The sequence below is a fragment of the Petaurus breviceps genome, unplaced genomic scaffold, assembly GCF_028583685.1.
Source record: "Petaurus breviceps papuanus isolate PSGF00001 unplaced genomic scaffold, PetGlider_PUasm1.0 186, whole genome shotgun sequence".
NCBI classification, from domain to species: Eukaryota; Metazoa; Chordata; class Mammalia; order Diprotodontia; family Petauridae; genus Petaurus; species Petaurus breviceps.
In genome coordinates, this window is record NW_027185798.1 from 29,135,291 (window position 1) to 29,152,423 (window position 17,133).

At 42.1% G+C, this 17,133-nt stretch overlaps 2 protein-coding genes across 2 annotated transcripts in view; one reads left to right on the forward strand and one right to left on the reverse strand.

The window, feature by feature from the left end:
* The window catches only part of LOC138162618 (protein Wfdc21-like), a 387,573-nt gene that overhangs the window by 193,146 nt on the left and 177,294 nt on the right, over positions 1 to 17,133 (forward strand). The window lies entirely within an intron of this gene.
* Positions 4,819 to 10,346, reverse strand: LOC138162115 (C-C motif chemokine 4 homolog). Its single transcript, XM_069089195.1, has 3 exons — positions 10,130 to 10,346; positions 7,870 to 7,984; positions 4,819 to 5,820 (listed from the first exon to the last, which is right to left on the reverse strand). Exons 1-3 carry the CDS (start codon positions 10,200 to 10,202, stop codon positions 5,652 to 5,654), a joined length of 357 nt encoding a protein of 118 aa, XP_068945296.1. The 5' UTR covers positions 10,203 to 10,346; the 3' UTR covers positions 4,819 to 5,651.

The window sequence follows — 17,133 nt, forward strand, 5'->3', positions numbered from 1 at the left end:
GTCTATTGGTATAAGACTCTCCTTATTGGTGGAGATGCTGGCCATGCCCTTGTAATGTTAATGGAATATAAGATCTTCCCTGCCCATTAATGGGCCTCAGGTGGAGCCCATTAAGAGAAGCTTGCTTAGGGGAGGCTTGCTTGTAGGAAGGCTTTCACACCTTTTGTTAATTTCTAATCAAGCACTGAGTCATGAGGGTTGTGATGCCCTCTGGCTCTAAAAAAGGTATATATACTCTGAGGTTAGCATTTTACTTTGGGGCTCACTCATTGGAAGAGTGTTCTTGTGATTTGGCCAGATGAGACTCTGGCATGATGAGACATCTTCATGAAACCTGATTGTATGTCCTAGATAAGCAACATTTAAAGGAGAAGATAGATATACTTCAAGTCTTGTACCCCCTTTCTCTGAGGAGAGCAGAGTGTCCTCTGAACTCGACCTCCTGCTTCCACTTCTGGCAGGAATGATAGTTTCTCTTGGAGAAGGGTATGGGAAAAAGAGGCTAGAGATGTCTATTCTTCCTCCTTTTGAATTTAGTTTGGATTTTTGTGTTTCTGGACCCTAGTATATCACCTGATACATACATCCTTGTAGAGTGATTTATCCACTCCTACTCTCTTGTTCACTAACACCCATTTTCTCTTTTTTTGCTTCTAGCACTAACATTCTAGCCCCTTTGCCCACTGGAAGAACAGTTCATTACTAACTGTCCTCTCTCCTCTTATACTCTGGGCCATACTGCTGCCTGACCCCAAGCAAGTTTCTTCTTGAAGCCTCAATTTCCTTATCTGTAAAATGGGGGTATGATAAGGTCTACACCATTTACCTTGTAAGCTTGTGAAGAAAAGGCAAATAGATGTGGCCGCCTTTCCCAGAGGACACATAGAATAACAACTCTGAGGGGAGGGATGGTTCTGTTTTTGTCTTTGTGTTCCCAGGCCCTAGCAGAATGCTTCTCACAGGGTAGTCACTGAATAAATGCTTGTTGATTTGTAAAGGGTTTTGTTTTTCTTAATTTCTTATTGGGTTGTAGAGGAAAGGGTGGGGGAAAGAGAATTTGCAGCTAAAAATTGAATTAAAATAATTAAACAGATGTTTGTTGAATGAAGGAATGAGGGGATAAGTGGATGGATGGATGGATGAATGAAGTTGACCTTATGATTATCATAAGCATGACCAGACCTTAAGTGATCAATGGAAAAAAAAATCAGGGAATTCTAGCTGAAAGAATTCCTTGGAAGAGACAAGCCCAGTTTCCTGCTACTCACCCTTTCCTTCCCAAAGAATTTTATGAGCACAGGGAGTAAGCAGGAGAATTTTGGTCAGTGTGGATCCCTATGGAGGAGTTTCTCTTTTTTTCTTCTCACTCTTCTGTTCACACTTCTATTTTATCTGGAATTCTCTCTTGTCATAAAGGCATAGAATGTTTGAGTTGGACAGCCCCCATCTAGTCTAACCTTCTCATTTTCTAGAAGAGGAAGCTCCTAGATCAGCTGTGATTGGCCCAAAGTCACTCAGGAGAGAGCTTGACCTGAAATCCAGGCCTCCTGAGGGTTACAAGCACTTTTAGAATAGAAGTAGGAGCAATGAATGAAAGTTGAAAGAGGCAACTGATAAAGGGACAGTCTTGAGATTTGGAAGTATGCAAAGGAAGAGTGGGCTGCCTCAGAAAGAAGTGAGTTCTTCCCTATTAGAGATCTGTAAGCAACACCTGGAAGACTACTTTCTGGAGGTGTTGGAGAGGAAGGAAGGAAGAGAGAGAGAAAGAGAAGGGAGGGAGAGAGCGAAGAAAGAAACAAGCATTTATTAGGCACCGACTATGGTCGAGGCACTGTGCTAGGCATTTTACAAATATCTTACTTGAGCCTCACATCAACTCTTCGAGGTAGATGCCATTATATCCCCATTTTACAGTTGAGGGAATAGAAGCAGACAGAGTTGTGAAGTGGCTTACTCAGGGTCTCTTAGCCAGTAAGTATCTGTTGTAGAATTTTTTAGCTTAGGTCTTCTTGAGTTCAGACCTAATGCTTTAACCACTAGGTGGTGAAGCCATACAGTGATAGTTAGGTCATTTTATGGCCTGAGGAAGTTGGTAGTTCTTGACTTATATTCTGTCATAGAAGAAAGGGTGTTAGATAGGAAGTCAGAGGACCTGGGTTCAAATCCCAGCTCTTTACTTACTGTCTGGGTGACTTTGAAAAAAATCACTCTCTATTTCTGTGAGCCCCAGTGTCTTTCGTAAAATTGGGCGCTGGGAGTTGATAGAAGATCAGGGTTTCCTAACCTCTTTTTTTTGTCGTGGACCTCTTTGGTCCAAGAATGTTTTGGAGCCTACTCCAGAGCTGATTATAGTGTGAGCAGGGCTTGGTTCATTGTTTTATTGATTGTCTAGATTTAAGAAAGTGATGGAAAAATGTTAAAAATGCAGATTCAACTAAAAAGCGTGTTATGCATTTTGGAGAACTGATTGTTAAACATTAATCAACAGACTTCTGCTTTGACAATTTGGTGAAACCTATGGACTCCTTAGAATAATGTTTTTAAATGCATAAAATGAAATATATAGAATTGCAAAGGAAATGAATTGTATTAAAAGTAGTTATGAAGATAGTTAAAAAAAATAAGTTCATGGATTTCAGGTTAATAATCTCTGGGTTGGGGTGGCTAGGTGGTGCAGTGAATAGAGCACCAGCCCTGGAGTCAGGAGGACCTGAATTCAAATTCAGCCTCAGACACTTAGGCAAGTCACTTAACCCCAATTGCCCTCTAAAAAGCAAAAAAAATAAATCTCTGGGTCAAATGATTTTAAAGATCTCTCCCAATCCTAATCACTAAGATCCTATAATAGTGTCCATTCATACTCCCTTGGTCCAACACAAGAATTTCTTCCCTACCCCCAATGGTAGGGACACTCTCCTCTTTGTTAAATTGTACCCATGATGCTGAGGTCTCTTAGTTTCTCCCCAGCGGCAATGGCAAAGCCTTTCTCTATCACTTCCCTTTTGCTGCATTCTTTTTTTTTTTTTTTGAGGGCAATTGGGGTTGACTTGCACAAGGTCACATGGCTAGTTTTTGTGTTAAGTGTCTGACGCTGGATTTGAACTCAGGTCCTCCTGACTTTAGGGCCAGTGCTCTATTCACTGCACTACCTAGCCTCCCCTGCTGGATTCTTTCTTTAAAAAAAATCTTTTTATTTTCTTGCATTACCTGCAAATGCTTGAGATATCCCTCTTTTTTTCTTCCTCTTTTCCTGCAATTAGAGCAGTCTTGGCATTAAGCCAGGATAATCTTCAATCACTTCTCCACCCAGGTAGGGGATGCTTGAAGACCTTCCTGTTCTTTTCTCTATCCACAATATTACATATGTGACCTTTGGACTTTATACAGACTGTTCCCCTCATTCCTGGAATGTTCTCCTTCCTCAGTTCATCATCTTGGAATTTCCAAACCTCCCTGAACTCTCAACTCAGTTGTTACCTCCTTCAAAAGGCTTTCCTGGGGCAGCTAGGTGGTACAGTGAATAGAGCACGGGCCCTGGAGTCAGCAAGACCTGAGTTCAAATCCAGCCTCAGACACTTGACACTTAACTAGTGTGACCTTGGGCAAGTCACTTAACCCAATTCCCCTGCCTGCCCCCCCCCCAACCCCAAAAAAAAAAACAGGCTTTCCTGATCCCCCTCATTGTTTGTGCCCCTCCTACAAGTTGCATTCATGTTTTGTATATCTCTAGGATTTACTTACCCAATTATACATCATATCTCCCAGGACTATGTAGGCTCCTTGAGGGTAGGAACCATTTTGTTTTTGACTTTGTATCCTTCTCCTTTAGCACAGTGCTTAGCACAGTCAGTGCTTAACAAATATTGACTGACTCATTGGTTACCTGTTTTGTAACTATATGCAAAAAGCCACTCAACTGTCCCTTTGACCCAGTGATGCCCCATTATTAGCAACATATCACAAAAAGATCAAAGGCTGAGGGAAGGGATTTATATGTAAAAAATATTTTATAGTGGAACTTTTTTTGTTATAGCAAAGAACTGGAAAAAAGTGGGTGCCTATCAGTTTTCAAATGACTTAACAAATTATGGAATATGAATGTGAGGGAATATCATGGTACCATAAGATATGATGAAAGAGATAGATTTAGAGAACTAGAGAAAGAATTGTATAAAATCATTCAGAGATAAGTGAGTAGAACTAGGATAATAATTTATATAATATAGAAGAAAACAACTTTGAAATGCTTAAGATCTTTTTTTTTTTTTTGCTTTTTGGAGGGCAATTGGGGCTAAGTAACTTGCCCAAGGTCACACAGCTTGTGTGTGTGTGTGTGTGTGTGTGTGTGTATGTGTGTGTGTGTGTGTGTGTGTGTGTGTGTGTGAAGTGTCTGAGTCTGGATCCGAACTCAGGTCCTCCTGATGCTGGGGCCAGTACTCTACTCACTATACTTAAGATCTTTGATCAATTAGATGATCAATCAGTACTCCAGAAGACTGGGGATGGATCTTTGCTTTCCAAACCTTGACAGAGAGGTGACAAATTAGAAGTGTACAACAAAATATACTTTCTAATTTTCTCTCTCTCTTTCACACACACACACACACACACACACACACACACACACACACACACACATTAACCCAGCCTATATAAACACAGTACTTTAGTTAAAGGCCATGGATTACAGCTTGAAAGAGAGGAAGATACTGGTCAGGGAGACCAGTTAGGAGTTGCTGTAATTATCTAGGAGAAAGGGAATAAGGGTCTAAGGTAGAGAAATGACAGTGAGAATAGAAATGAGAAGGTGACTGCGAATGATGTTGAAGAGTTATTATCATTAGAAATTTACAATTTATTGGATGTGGGGAAGAGTTAGAAATAATACCAACGTTTTAAAACTGAGTCTCAGAGAATTAAGTCATCAATAACAGAAAAGTTGAGGAGTCAGATTTTTTTTTTCCAAGAAGATGATTACTCAATCACTGGTAAAATGAGAGTCTTGAATTAGATAGCCTCTAAGTTTCCTCCAAAAAAACTGAGTCAATTTTTTTCCTTTCTAATATTTGTAGGTCTTAAGAAGGAAAGACCTTTGTTAGCATATTAAATATTTTGTGGACAGCTAAATGCCACAGATTGACTTTTGGGCATTTGGATCAACAAATGTTTAAGTATCTACTGGATGTGAGTCACCTAGGATAAAGAAACAAAAATAAAATAGGAACTTACATCATCCAAGGAAACTCTGGTACAAAGCAGTTTTTTTTGAAATGTCTAGTAATGAAAATGGAGAGGGACAAGACAAAAATAGAGAGAGTATGAGGGTAGAGAGAAACTTTAAAAACATTTTGGGCTAGTCTTATGTCTTTGCCTATTTTGTCTTCTGAAAAAAAAAAGCCCTCCTAGGTAGAATCAGGCTTGCCAGTCTAGCGAGTGTTGCCAGGGAATGTGAGACATTGGAAGTAATTATGGCAGCCAAGTAGACTTTGACTCATTGGTAATAGGACCAGTGACATTTTGACGTTGACATTGGAAGAGAATTCTGCGATGAAGAGGGACTTGGAGCAGAAGCCTCCTTGCTTCAAGTAGTAGGAAGGACACTGGGGTTTGGGGGGAGGAAGGTGGTCAAGAGGTCTTAAAAGAGCTTTATTTTAGAAATCATATTCTTCAGGTGGAGAAAGTTCAACATTTTTGTAGAAATGATTTATGTAGGAGGGGTACTCTTTAGTCTTTTCCTTCTGTTTCAACCTGAAGATGTACACTTGTACCCACTCATTTCTGGGGTTGGCACAGACCTGGCGACCTTGGTTGGTGATGAAGCTGGAGTGTGAGAAGCAAAGAAAGAATAAAGACTTTAGCACCAGGATTCCCTTCCCCAACACAGTTCACAGGCCTTTCTACTTCCTATGACCATTGTCTCTACACAAAGCTTTAGGACTTTGCCTCGTCCCTAGGTGGTACTGTGCATAAAGTGCTGAACCTGGAGTAAGGAAGAGTTATAGGCAAATTCTGCCTTTGATACTTACTACTTGTGTGACCCTAGGGAAGTGACTTCAGTCTGCCTCAAATGGTTAGTATCTACTTTTTGAAGTGGAGATGATTAAATCAGAGGATGTGTGTAAATCACTTTGTAAACCTAAGAGAGCTATAAAAATGCTAATTATCCTCCTCCTCCTCCATCTCCTCCTCTTCTTCCTCCTTCTTCTTCAGTGACTCCATGGGAATCCTCTCATAAAACCCTCCCGGTCTTATTTCCTCTGCTCTCTCCTTCCCTTTCCAGTGGGAAAAGTTCCTACTAGGATTAGAGAGGCAGCAGTGGGAGGAGAAAGAAGGTTCCATTTGGACTTAAAGGACCTTGTTTCATATCCAGGCTCTGATACCTACTTTCTGAGAGACCTTGGGTAAGTCACTCTCACCGGGTGGGGTTTAGTTACTCCATCTGTAAAGTGAAGGGGTTGGACAACATGGTTTCTAAGGCCCATTTCTATTCTAGATCTAGGATCTTGTTATCCTGCCTGTGCCTCTGCAGAGGCCAGGTCAGAAACCATGGGAGATCTTCCCATAGCTCTTTCCCTCTCTCTGATATGCAGTATTATCACCAGCCCCAAGGCCACAGGACACAATAAATAGAGATTATTTTGTCCTGGAGTCCTGGCATGCATTTCTTTCTACATCACTCCCTTAATCCTTTTTACTTCTAGCACCTTCCCTCTGTTGATTATTTTTTATTTATCCTGCAAATGGCTACTTTATTCATATTTGTTTGCATGAGTGTTAAAATTATATCTTGTTCTGGTCACCCTGATCCTCCCACCCCCAACTGAACCCTGTCAGTATAGTAGGATTTTAAAGGGAGTCAGTATAAAGGGGTAATGCCAGGAAATCAATTTGTAAAGGGAAAGCTAGAAGTCACATACAAACTGTCCCAAAGATCAAAGAACATAATTTACAAATTGTATCATATATTAACTAAAATTCACATCTTAGCAAAATGCACAGAATCAGGGAAAACCAGCTAGGATCTCTGTTTCGGTTCTCATCTTCTAATATGTAAATTCCAGGTGAAATGTAAATCTCCACAGCTCCAGACCAGCAGATCAAAAAGGTGCTGATAACTTTGAGATGTAATGTTGAAATTTTGCTGATAACTTTGAGATGATTTGGATATCTTAATGAACTAACCCCAAGTTGGCACAGAAAGGACTTGGTCTGTTTCCCTAAATAATTCCATAAAAATGAGACCTCAAACTCCTGCCCCCTCCTCCCAGATTGTCTTCCCTCTCCATCGTGTCCATACTTCTTGGTGCTCCCAACTCTAGTCCAATGTTATGTGGGTGGTTCTCTCTGCCTCCCCTCCTCCTCATGCATGCTCTTTCCCACACTGCCCGCCTTGCTTCACATTCCCATCTATTCCCACCTTGTCTGCCTCTGTACCTCTTTCCTCACTTGTCTCTGCCTTTTTGTGCTTTTTTTCTGCCTCTGTTTAAATAAAGTGTGATTGCCAATCATGGTCTTTCCTGGCATGCAACCAAAGAACCAGGTTTGCCTGATCCTATTTCATACTTTCACAAATTAATGATCAATTCAGTATGTTTGTCTCCCCCATTGACTATGAGCTTCCAAGGTCAGAGACTTATATTTTGACTTTCTTTGTAACCCCAACACTTAGCAAAGAGCCTGGCACATAGTAGACACTCAATAAATGCTTATTGACTGAATGAATTAATGGGGGCACCAAGGTCATTCAGCCTTAGTCAATCATCTGATGTCCCTGAGGGACTGCTTCTCCCTCCTGAGTCCTTCCCTGCTCCTTCCTGCACTCTCCTCATATCCTTTTCTCCAGATGGAGGCTAGGGAAGTGCCACTTACATGATGCTTGACTTGAGGCAAAAGCTGCTGGTCTCGTAGAAGTCTACCACACGGCTGTATGGGATCTGGCGGCGGGTGTAAGAGTGGCAGCAGGCATTGGGAATGTTATATCTAGCTGTAAGGAAAGAGATGATATGAGGATGCAACACCCTGAGTGAAGGCGAATGTCACCTGATTCTTTTGGCTCCTGAGACAGTCAGTGAAGGAAGAGATGGTTCTGCATTTCTTGTAGGAAAGGATTGGGAAGACCAAGGCCTACATTTCTTCCATCTCTTCCTCTCTTTTTCCTCTACCTCCTTCATCTCCTTCTGTCCCTAATTTTATTTCCGTTTTTCTGTCCTCCTTTCACAAAAACTCTTTTTCTTTCTCCAGGAGATTAGACTTTGATGTTTTAGTAAAGGGGAATAGAAGCTCAACATGAGTCATACCTATATATTATTAGACCTATTAGAGGAGGGTCTATCACTCAGAAGAACCTTGAACATTTCCTGAGGGGACTTGATTGGGAGATAGGAAGACTAATAGGACTTGATTGGATTTCTTCTTATCTCTGCTCCTTGAGAGTTATATCATCTTGGGTAAATTATTCTCTCTTTGTGTTCATATCTGTAAAATGGGACTACAATCTATGCTATAGTTGAGAGAATACTAGATTCAAAGTTGGAAAATCTGGTTGAAAATTCCAACTTTGTTGCTTACTATCTTTGTGACTTTGGACAGGTCACAATCTCTCTGGCTTTGTGAAAGGTTAAATGACTTGCACATAGTCATATAGCTAGTGTCTCAGCTTGAACACAGGTTTTCCTAAAGAATATTGTTGCATAACAGATGGACCCTTGTTTCACAGAGAACTTTGGAGTTCAGATCTGGTCTTAGACACTGGCTATGTGACCCTGGGAAAGTCACTTAATTTCTGTCTGCCTCAGTTTCCTCATCTGTAAAATGAGATTAATAATAGCATCTATCTTATATGGATTATTGTGAGGATCAAATGTGATAGCCTATAAAGCTCTTTGCAAATCATAAGTGTTATGTAAATGGTGGCTGTTTTTAAAATGTGCTGTGTCCTCTAGGCAACCAAGGCTCTATGCTTTATTAAGAGATAAGGCTCCTAATACTTTGGGTATATTCTCTATGGTAGATTTCTGGGAAGACATGGACGAGTCACAAAGGACAAGCAGGCATGGATGGATTGTGGTCTTCTTCGTTAGAAAGAATGCCTGCATCATGGAGATCACAGATGCATTGGAGTATTGAAGTTTTAGTTTATGAAGTACTTTCACAGAATTACTTCCTGGTCATCTCATCTCATTCTTCTGAATGTCTTGTTTTCCTTTCCTACTTCCTAGCTAGGTGACTCAGTGGATAGAGTTCTGGGCCTGGAGTCAGGAAGACTCATTCATCTTCCTGAGTTCAAATCCAGCCTAAAGCATTTGCTAGTCATATGATCTTGGGCAGTTTCCTCATCCTCAAAAAGAGCAGGAGAAGGAAATGGTAAACGGCTCCAATATCTTTGCCAAGAAAACCCCCAAAGGGGGCATGGTGAATCAGACACAACTGAAAAATAGATTTAACAACAGCTCCCCTTTATGTGTTATCTTCCCTCATTAGTATGTAAACTCCTTGAGGGCAGGGCCTGTCTTTAATTTGTTTACCCAGAACTTAGCACAGTGCCTGGCACATAGTAAATGCTTAATAAATTATCTATTTATCATCTATCTATCTTATCTTATCTATCTCACCTCATTTAATCTTTTCTATAACACAATGAAGTAAGTAGTATGGGGAATTCTTATTATCTCCATTTTACAGATGAGAAAATTGAGGTTCAGAGTGACTTACTATGAGTTACACAGCTGGTAACTCAAACTCAAGGTGTTTGTCAGCCCAGAGCACCCTGAGCCTGGACCCAAGAGACTTTGATCCCTTGTGAAAGTTTCCAGGGGTTATGCTCTCCCACCTTGGGAAAAATACATAGGGCAACTCTTACCATATATCCCAGGGTGGACTGGTCCATTTGATGCTGCTTTCCCAAGATCCAAAGAGTTGTATTTAGAAGGAAACAGGAGAAGAACCCCTTGCTTTCTTAGTATGGAAAGGGAGGAGAGAGTCCCTCAAGGACAATTCTCATTTCATAGCAGCCCAGGTAGTTTTGTTAGGGGTGATTGCCATAGATTCCATGCTTATCATTAACCTGTAGCATTCCAGACTTTTTCTTCACAAGTTGCTGATCAAAAGGAAAGGAAGAAATCAAACTTACCAAAGTTCTTAGTTTCAAAGCAGAAACCAGGTATTAGAATGATGAGGATGGAGAGGAAAGTCAAAGAGACCATGGTCCTTGGAGGTGGGAGGAGAGCACTTTCAGGAGCACTCCTGGAGTTCCTAGTATGCTTGTTCTGACAGCTCTGAAGCCTAGGCTGGGACCCTCCCCTTTATAGATAGTAATGACTGAGAAGGAGCAGGATGAGAAAACCTTCTCAAACTAGGTAGGAACATGATGTGGTTTTTTGAAAATACTGATGGTGGCACAATTTTTCTAAAATAAGGGAAGTGAGATTGGAATGAATGGGGAAGTAGATTAAGTGATGACTCTGGATTTCCAGATCTGAACATGTCTAGATCAAATCATGGGAGAATGTGAATGAATGAGTGAGTGTGTGTATGTGTTTATGTGCACACACATACACCCTTTCCTCCATCTTTAAAAATTTGAATCCCCTCAGAATGAGACCTTCCTCAGAAGTGGGCCAGGAATAGAGTGGGCTAAGGCAGAAATGAATTTCACAACTGGCTCTCCAAAAAAATGTTTGAAGGATACATTTTTAATTTTTTCTATCACTTTCTTAAGTTTAGAAATAAACAAAACAATCAATCAAGACCTAATTTATAGTGTTTGCCAATTTTAAGAGGTACAAATGCTCACACTAAAAATTTAACAATTGGCTTTTAGGAGCCCAGAATAGCTGGATCCAGCATACCACAGGCTGAGGAGCTTAAAATATTAGAATTTGGGCATGGTTTCTGACCATTCAGTGGGAAGGAAGAGGAGAGGATGGAGAGGTAGATGCATTTTGAGACTCATTGTCAAGAACACCTGAATTGTAATCCCCTTTCCATTATGTACTAGCTGGTAATTGCAGGAAAATCATTTGTCCCCACTAAGCCTCAGTTAGCTCATTAGCAAAATGGAGATAATAGGAACACATACTTCATAGCTCATGGGGTGCTTGTGAGGGAGGATGAAAAGAGATAATATACACAAAGTGTTTTACAAACCTTAAAATACTGTGTGAAAGTCAGCTATTAGTGATGGTGGTGGAAGCGGTGGTGGTAGTCTAACCTCTGACATCTTAAGCCTGGCTCACCCTGGGTCCTTTCACTTCCTCTTAGCCTTGGTGTGAGCATTTCTGATTTCTGTTCCGGGTGACCTCTTCTCAAACTCAAAACTGGCCTATGGGTTATTTTCTTTTCCTCACAACCATACTTTGACCCCTTAGGATTTCCCCATTTCTATCAAGGGCACCACCATGCTCCCCATCCTTCAGATTCCCACCCTCAGTAGTCATCCTCAAATTTTCCTTCTTTGTCACTCTGCATATCCAATTAATTGTCCTGTCTTGTCAATTCAACCTCCTTCCTGGGGGCAGAGCCAAGATGGCAGAGTAAAAGCAGGAACTTGCTTGAACTCCCACTCCAACCACCTCCAATTCCTGTAGAATAGGACTCTAAACAACTTTTAGAGCTACACAACCCACAAAGTGACAGAGAGAAGCAACTCTCCTGCTGAAGGTGGCCCGTCAGGCTGACAGGAAGGGTCTATTGCATTGGGCTGGTAGTGGAGTGCAGTCCTTCATGAGCTGTGCCAGCCCAGATCTGCAGCAGCCCAGACGTGTGGCATAGACAGACCGGAGCAGGCTTCAGGAGAGTGAATAGCTGGCAGCTGTGGTGGTTTTCAGACTTCTCAAGCCACAAATGCCAAAGAGAAGGTAGAAGGTCAGTGGGGAACCTTGCTGATCCTAGGTGAGGGAAAAATGCTGTCCAGCCCCTGCCCCCGGGTGGTGGAGGTGATGGTGGCTGCAGCTTCTGCCGCTGCTGCTTCTGGATCTTGGCCTACAGATTGTAGGGGGACCAACTGACTGTCCAGAAGGCATTTGCAGGAATCTTTCTGCTGGCTCTGAGGCAGGATTCTCTTGCTTTGCCCTGCTTGAATCTGGGTCTCAGCCTTGGGTGGTGGTCCTGGGGTGAGGAGAGCAAGTATGGCAGAGCTTGTTGAGGCTGTGGAGAGAAAGTCCTCCTCACAGTTCTGAGTTAGGTGCCTGGAAAAACTGTGACAACAGCTGTGCAAAGCCCCAGAAATTTGGGACACAGCACTCTGGAAGCAGATTCTACTGTGGCAAAGTGCTCAAAAGTCAAGTAATTGGCTGGCAAGATGAGCAAACAGAGGAAGCACAATGAGACTATAGAATCCTTTTTTTGGGGGACAAAGAAGATCATCAAGACATGGAACCAGAAGAAGACAACAAAGTCAAAACTCCTGCATCAAAAGCCTCTGAGAAACATATGAACTGGTCACAGGCCATGGAGAAATTAAAGAAGGATTGTGAAAATCAAGTAAGAGAAGTAGAGGAAAAATTGGGAAGAGAAATAGAATGATGCAAGAAAATAATGAAAAATGAGTCAACAACTTTACTGAAGAAAATAACACCTTAAAAAAATAGACTAAAAGAGGTCCAAAAAACCAATGAGGAGAAGAATGCCTTAAAAAGCAGAATTGGTCAGATGGAAAAGGAATTTCAAAAACTCAATGAAGAAAATAATTCCTTCAAAATTAGATTGGAGCAAATAGAAGCTAATGACTTTATGAGAAATCAAGATACTATAAAACAGATCCAAACAAGTGAAAAAATAGAAGGTAATGTGAAATATCTCATTGGAAAAACCACTGACCTGGAAAATAGATCCAGGAGAGATAATTCTCCTTCTTTTCTTTTCTTGCTTTTTGGAGAGCAACTGGGGCTAAGTGACTTGCCCAAGGTCACATGGCTAGTTTTTTGTGTTGAGTGTCTGAGGCTGGATTTGAACTCAGGTCCTCCTGACTCCAGGTCTGGCACTCCATTCACTGTGCCACCTAGCCGCCCCTTGCTCTTCTTTTCTTGAGGTCAAATGGCAACTCTGTCCAGGGCAAGGTCACCTCCTCCATTATAAGTCAAGAACTGTAGTAGGTGGGAAGGAAAAGAGACAAAAGAATCCCAGGGTTTAGACAGTGGCTTTGGAGTCCTGATTGTCCCAGAATTTATTTTTATTGCCAGCTTAAGTGTTCTGTATGTTGCAATTTCTCATGGTAAAAAATGCTGTGTCATGAGTGGGAAAAAAAAATTTGAGAACCACTGATATGCATCTTTAAGAATATGCAAAACGAATACAAATTAATTTATAGAGGGAAGTTCTAGCAGCTTGGGGGGATTAGGAAAGTCTTCACATGGAGCTTGAACTGAGCTTTGAATGAAATAAAAAATTTAAAGAAAGCAAGGTGGAGGTGCAAAGGGAGTCCCTTCCAGGCACAAGGGACATCCTGTGCAAAGGTATGGAGATGGGAGATGCAATGCTTTTTATGAGGAATAGCTGAAGGTCAGTTTGGCTGGATTGTATAATGTATGATGGAAAGTAACATAGAATAAGGCTGGAAAGGTAGGTTGGAGTCAGATTAGAGAGCCAGGGGAATTTACTGAGTGAGTGACATGGTCAGAAATTTGGGAATAACACTGGGGTAATTGTGTGAGGAATGAATTGGGGAAAGGAAATACTTGATGAGGGGCAACCCACTGGAGGAAGAACCATTCACTAAGAGATGATAATCCTATATTCACATACTCTGTTTTTGTCCTTGTACCCACAGAGTTTATCATAATGCCTAGCACATAGTAGGAGCTTAATGAATTTTTCTTTAATAAATGAATGAAATTGGCATTATGATTATGATAACCATGACCAGACCTTTGGTGACAAATGAAAGAACACAGGATATGCCAGCTGATGGAATTTCTTGAGAAAGTCTAGACTGGCTCAGCTTCCTGCCCCCTTTCTCTTCTTCCCCAGAGTTTTGATCCGTTGTTTCTATGAGCACAGGGTATAAGCAGGAGGCTTTGGGGAAATGTGGATCACTCTGGGACAGTTTCTTGCTTTTAAAATTTTGTTAGAGATTTTCCTTTCCCTATTTCATCCTATATTTCTGGAGCTTGGGTCTCTTTCTCCAGAATTATAGAATGTTCAAGTGAAGAGGGCCAGTTGGGGCCATTCAGTCCAAGCATCTCTTTTTACCAATGAGGTAGATGAGGTTCAGAAAGGTCTGTGACTTGTCCAAGGTCACATGGGGAGTTTAGTCCTGGGTTTTGCAGGTTTTCTGGCTCTCCCAGGGAAGTTTGTGAAAGTCATGAAAGAGTGTGCACCATTTAGACTTCAGCAAGGTTTTTCAATTTTTTTTCAGATTGAAAAATAAAGGGGAAGTCTTTTTGAATATGAAGAAAACATTCCACGTTCCAGAAATGGTCTGAGGCTTGAATTATTTAGCTTTATGTGATTGAGAGCAGCAAAACCAATGAATTTGGGACAGTACCTAGCTGGCTTCCATTCCTTTGTCTCCAGCTACTCATCTGCAGGACGCTTGCCTGGAATCTGGGAAGGGAATGGGCACTATAAAAAACCTGAAGGAATCTAAGACTAATTTGACCCAAGAGATAGGTTTTGAACAGGAAGGCCAAAATGGCAGCTCTGTCCAGGGCAAAGCCACCTCCTTCACTGTAAGTCAAGAACTCTAGGAGGTGGAAGGAAAGGGGACATAGAGGAATCCTAAGGCCCAGATAATGGGTTTAAAGTCCTGATTGTTCCAGAACTCATCTTTGTTGCCAACTTAAGAGTTCTGTGTGTTGCAGTTCCTTGTAGAGGACTGACCACAGGTCAGTGGGACTGACTCTGATGGCTGCACAAGTCGTCTCAGGTGTTTGGCCTGCTGATGGGCCTGGATCCCCCAGGAAAGAGCTCAAACACACAGGTTCGAGGATTATGTTAAGTATGGAATATGTCCTCAGGGGAAAACAATTAGGACGGAAATTTATGGCTCTATAAAGCTTGTGCCTGGAAGAATAAATATTGGCTCTCTACTATTGACTCACCATTCCGGGAGTCCCGGCTCTTTTTATGCACCCACTTGCAACCTCTGGGTATGTGATTCTTTCTCACCCCTGACTGGGGATGGCAAGGCTCCCACACTTTCTCAGCCCTGCTGCAGGATGGCAGGGCTCCCCATAACTGGCTTCCCACAGTTCCTCATGGTGAAGAATGCTGTAACAAGGAGAGGCTTGATCTCTCCCACCATCTGCTGCTCAGATGTGATAAACCTCAGACGTAGGCCCAAGGCTTCTGTGAATTCCAGGCTAAGTGTGGTTGCCCTTACTGAAATAACAAGGCGGTACCCTAGCTGAGAAGAACATGGTCATCTCCAGCCCTGTCAGAAGTTGGAGAAGGTAGAGCCTGCAGCTGCCCATTGAACAATGAGCCCAGGAAAGCCAGTAGATTATCTGTCAGAGACTCTATGTCCTCTGAAGAGATCCTAGGAATGCTCAGACCATTGTGGCAGCTGTGACTCAACAGCCAAATGACCAACTCAGCAGCTCTGCTGAGCAGACAGCCTACCTCCCCGGTCCATCCCAGCAGCAGCAGGGCCAGGTGATGATTTGGTACAACAGCTGAACAGCCTTCGTGGCCCCAGCAGTGGATCAGCCCATCTAGCTGAGACACTACTCTCCGAGTGATTTGTGCGTTATCGATACCCTAGCTTGCACTGAACTTTCTAGGCCCTACTATTCCAGAGTTGTGAGTTTCATTGCCCATGCATTCCGCATTGTGCTTCACTGCCATTGTGCTTGAATTTTGTGACTACTCTTCCTTGCTTCCATCCCCTTCCCCAGATCTCTGCTGACTCTGGATGGGAGAGAGTGCTCCCAGATTTATTTTCCTTCATAACTATTCTTCTTGTTAGGCTATGTGAGAAAATACCTTTTCTAAAAGCTATTTGAGTCTGCTGGCTGATTGTTAAGGGGAAATACAATGATAAGGACTCATTAGCTGCAGGATTAGAAGTAGTCATCTCTAGAACTTGGGGTGGCTGTTGCCCTTTTGGGGATACAATCTATCAGATCCAGAGTGAATCAAGGAAAGGATCTTGGAGCTAGTGGTATAGTTTCAAGGAGGTAAATTTATGTTTGATGTAAGGGACAAGTTTCTTAACAATTAGAGCTATTCCAAAGTGGAGGGGCATATCTCATAGAATGGTGAGTTTCCCTTTGATGGAGGTCTTCAAAGAAAAGCTTTCGTCCTTGTTGGGGATACTGTAGTCAATATTCTTGATGGGAAAGGGTGGGACAAGATGGTATCCAAGGTCCCTTATAAGTCTCAGATTCTATAATCATAAACTTATTTCTTCTATGTTGGGCTAGGCTTTCTAAGCTATTGATTTTCTATAAGTCTATAGCCAAACCAGGGGACTTCTAGAATGTCTGATCTTCTAAAGTGGTGCTGTTTCAATCTAACAGTTCTCAAACAGAACTCTATTGATTCTTGTATACAAAAACAAGTTCCTGAGAAACCTGATCTATTTAGCCATAGAATGTAGGCTCTTGAGATGGAAGGTACCTTCCAGCTCAATAGTCCCACCCTTTATTTTAAGAGGAGCAAGGCCAGCTGCAAAGAAAGCAAGCAGCTTACTGGAGATCATGTAACTAGTGAGGAGCAGAACTGGGATTTCAGTACATCCTCTGATTCTGAGCTGAGAAGCTGGTGACTCAGTGGACAAAGTGCTGGGTCGGGAATCAGGAAGTCCTGAGTTCAAATATGACCTCAGACACTTACTAGCCATGTGACTTGGGCAAGTCACTTAAGCCTGTTGCTTCAGTTTCCTCATCTGAGGAAATGGCAAACCACTCCAGGATCTTTGCCAAGAAAACCCTACCTGTGCTTCCCAAAGAGTCTCTGGGACTACCCCTGTCTCATTCCTGTGAAGCTCCGACCCAACTCTACCCTTTATAAAAGCATGCAGCATTGGCTCAGTGTTCTCTCCATCAATTAGGAGTCATATGTCCTTCCATACACGACACAAAGCAAAGGCTGTCCCTCCCCTACCTTGGTGAGGGAACCCTGGGATTCAGAGGCACAAAGATTCCCCAGGAGGTCAGATGACAGGACAAAGTATTCAGGGGTTCCGACTGTCCT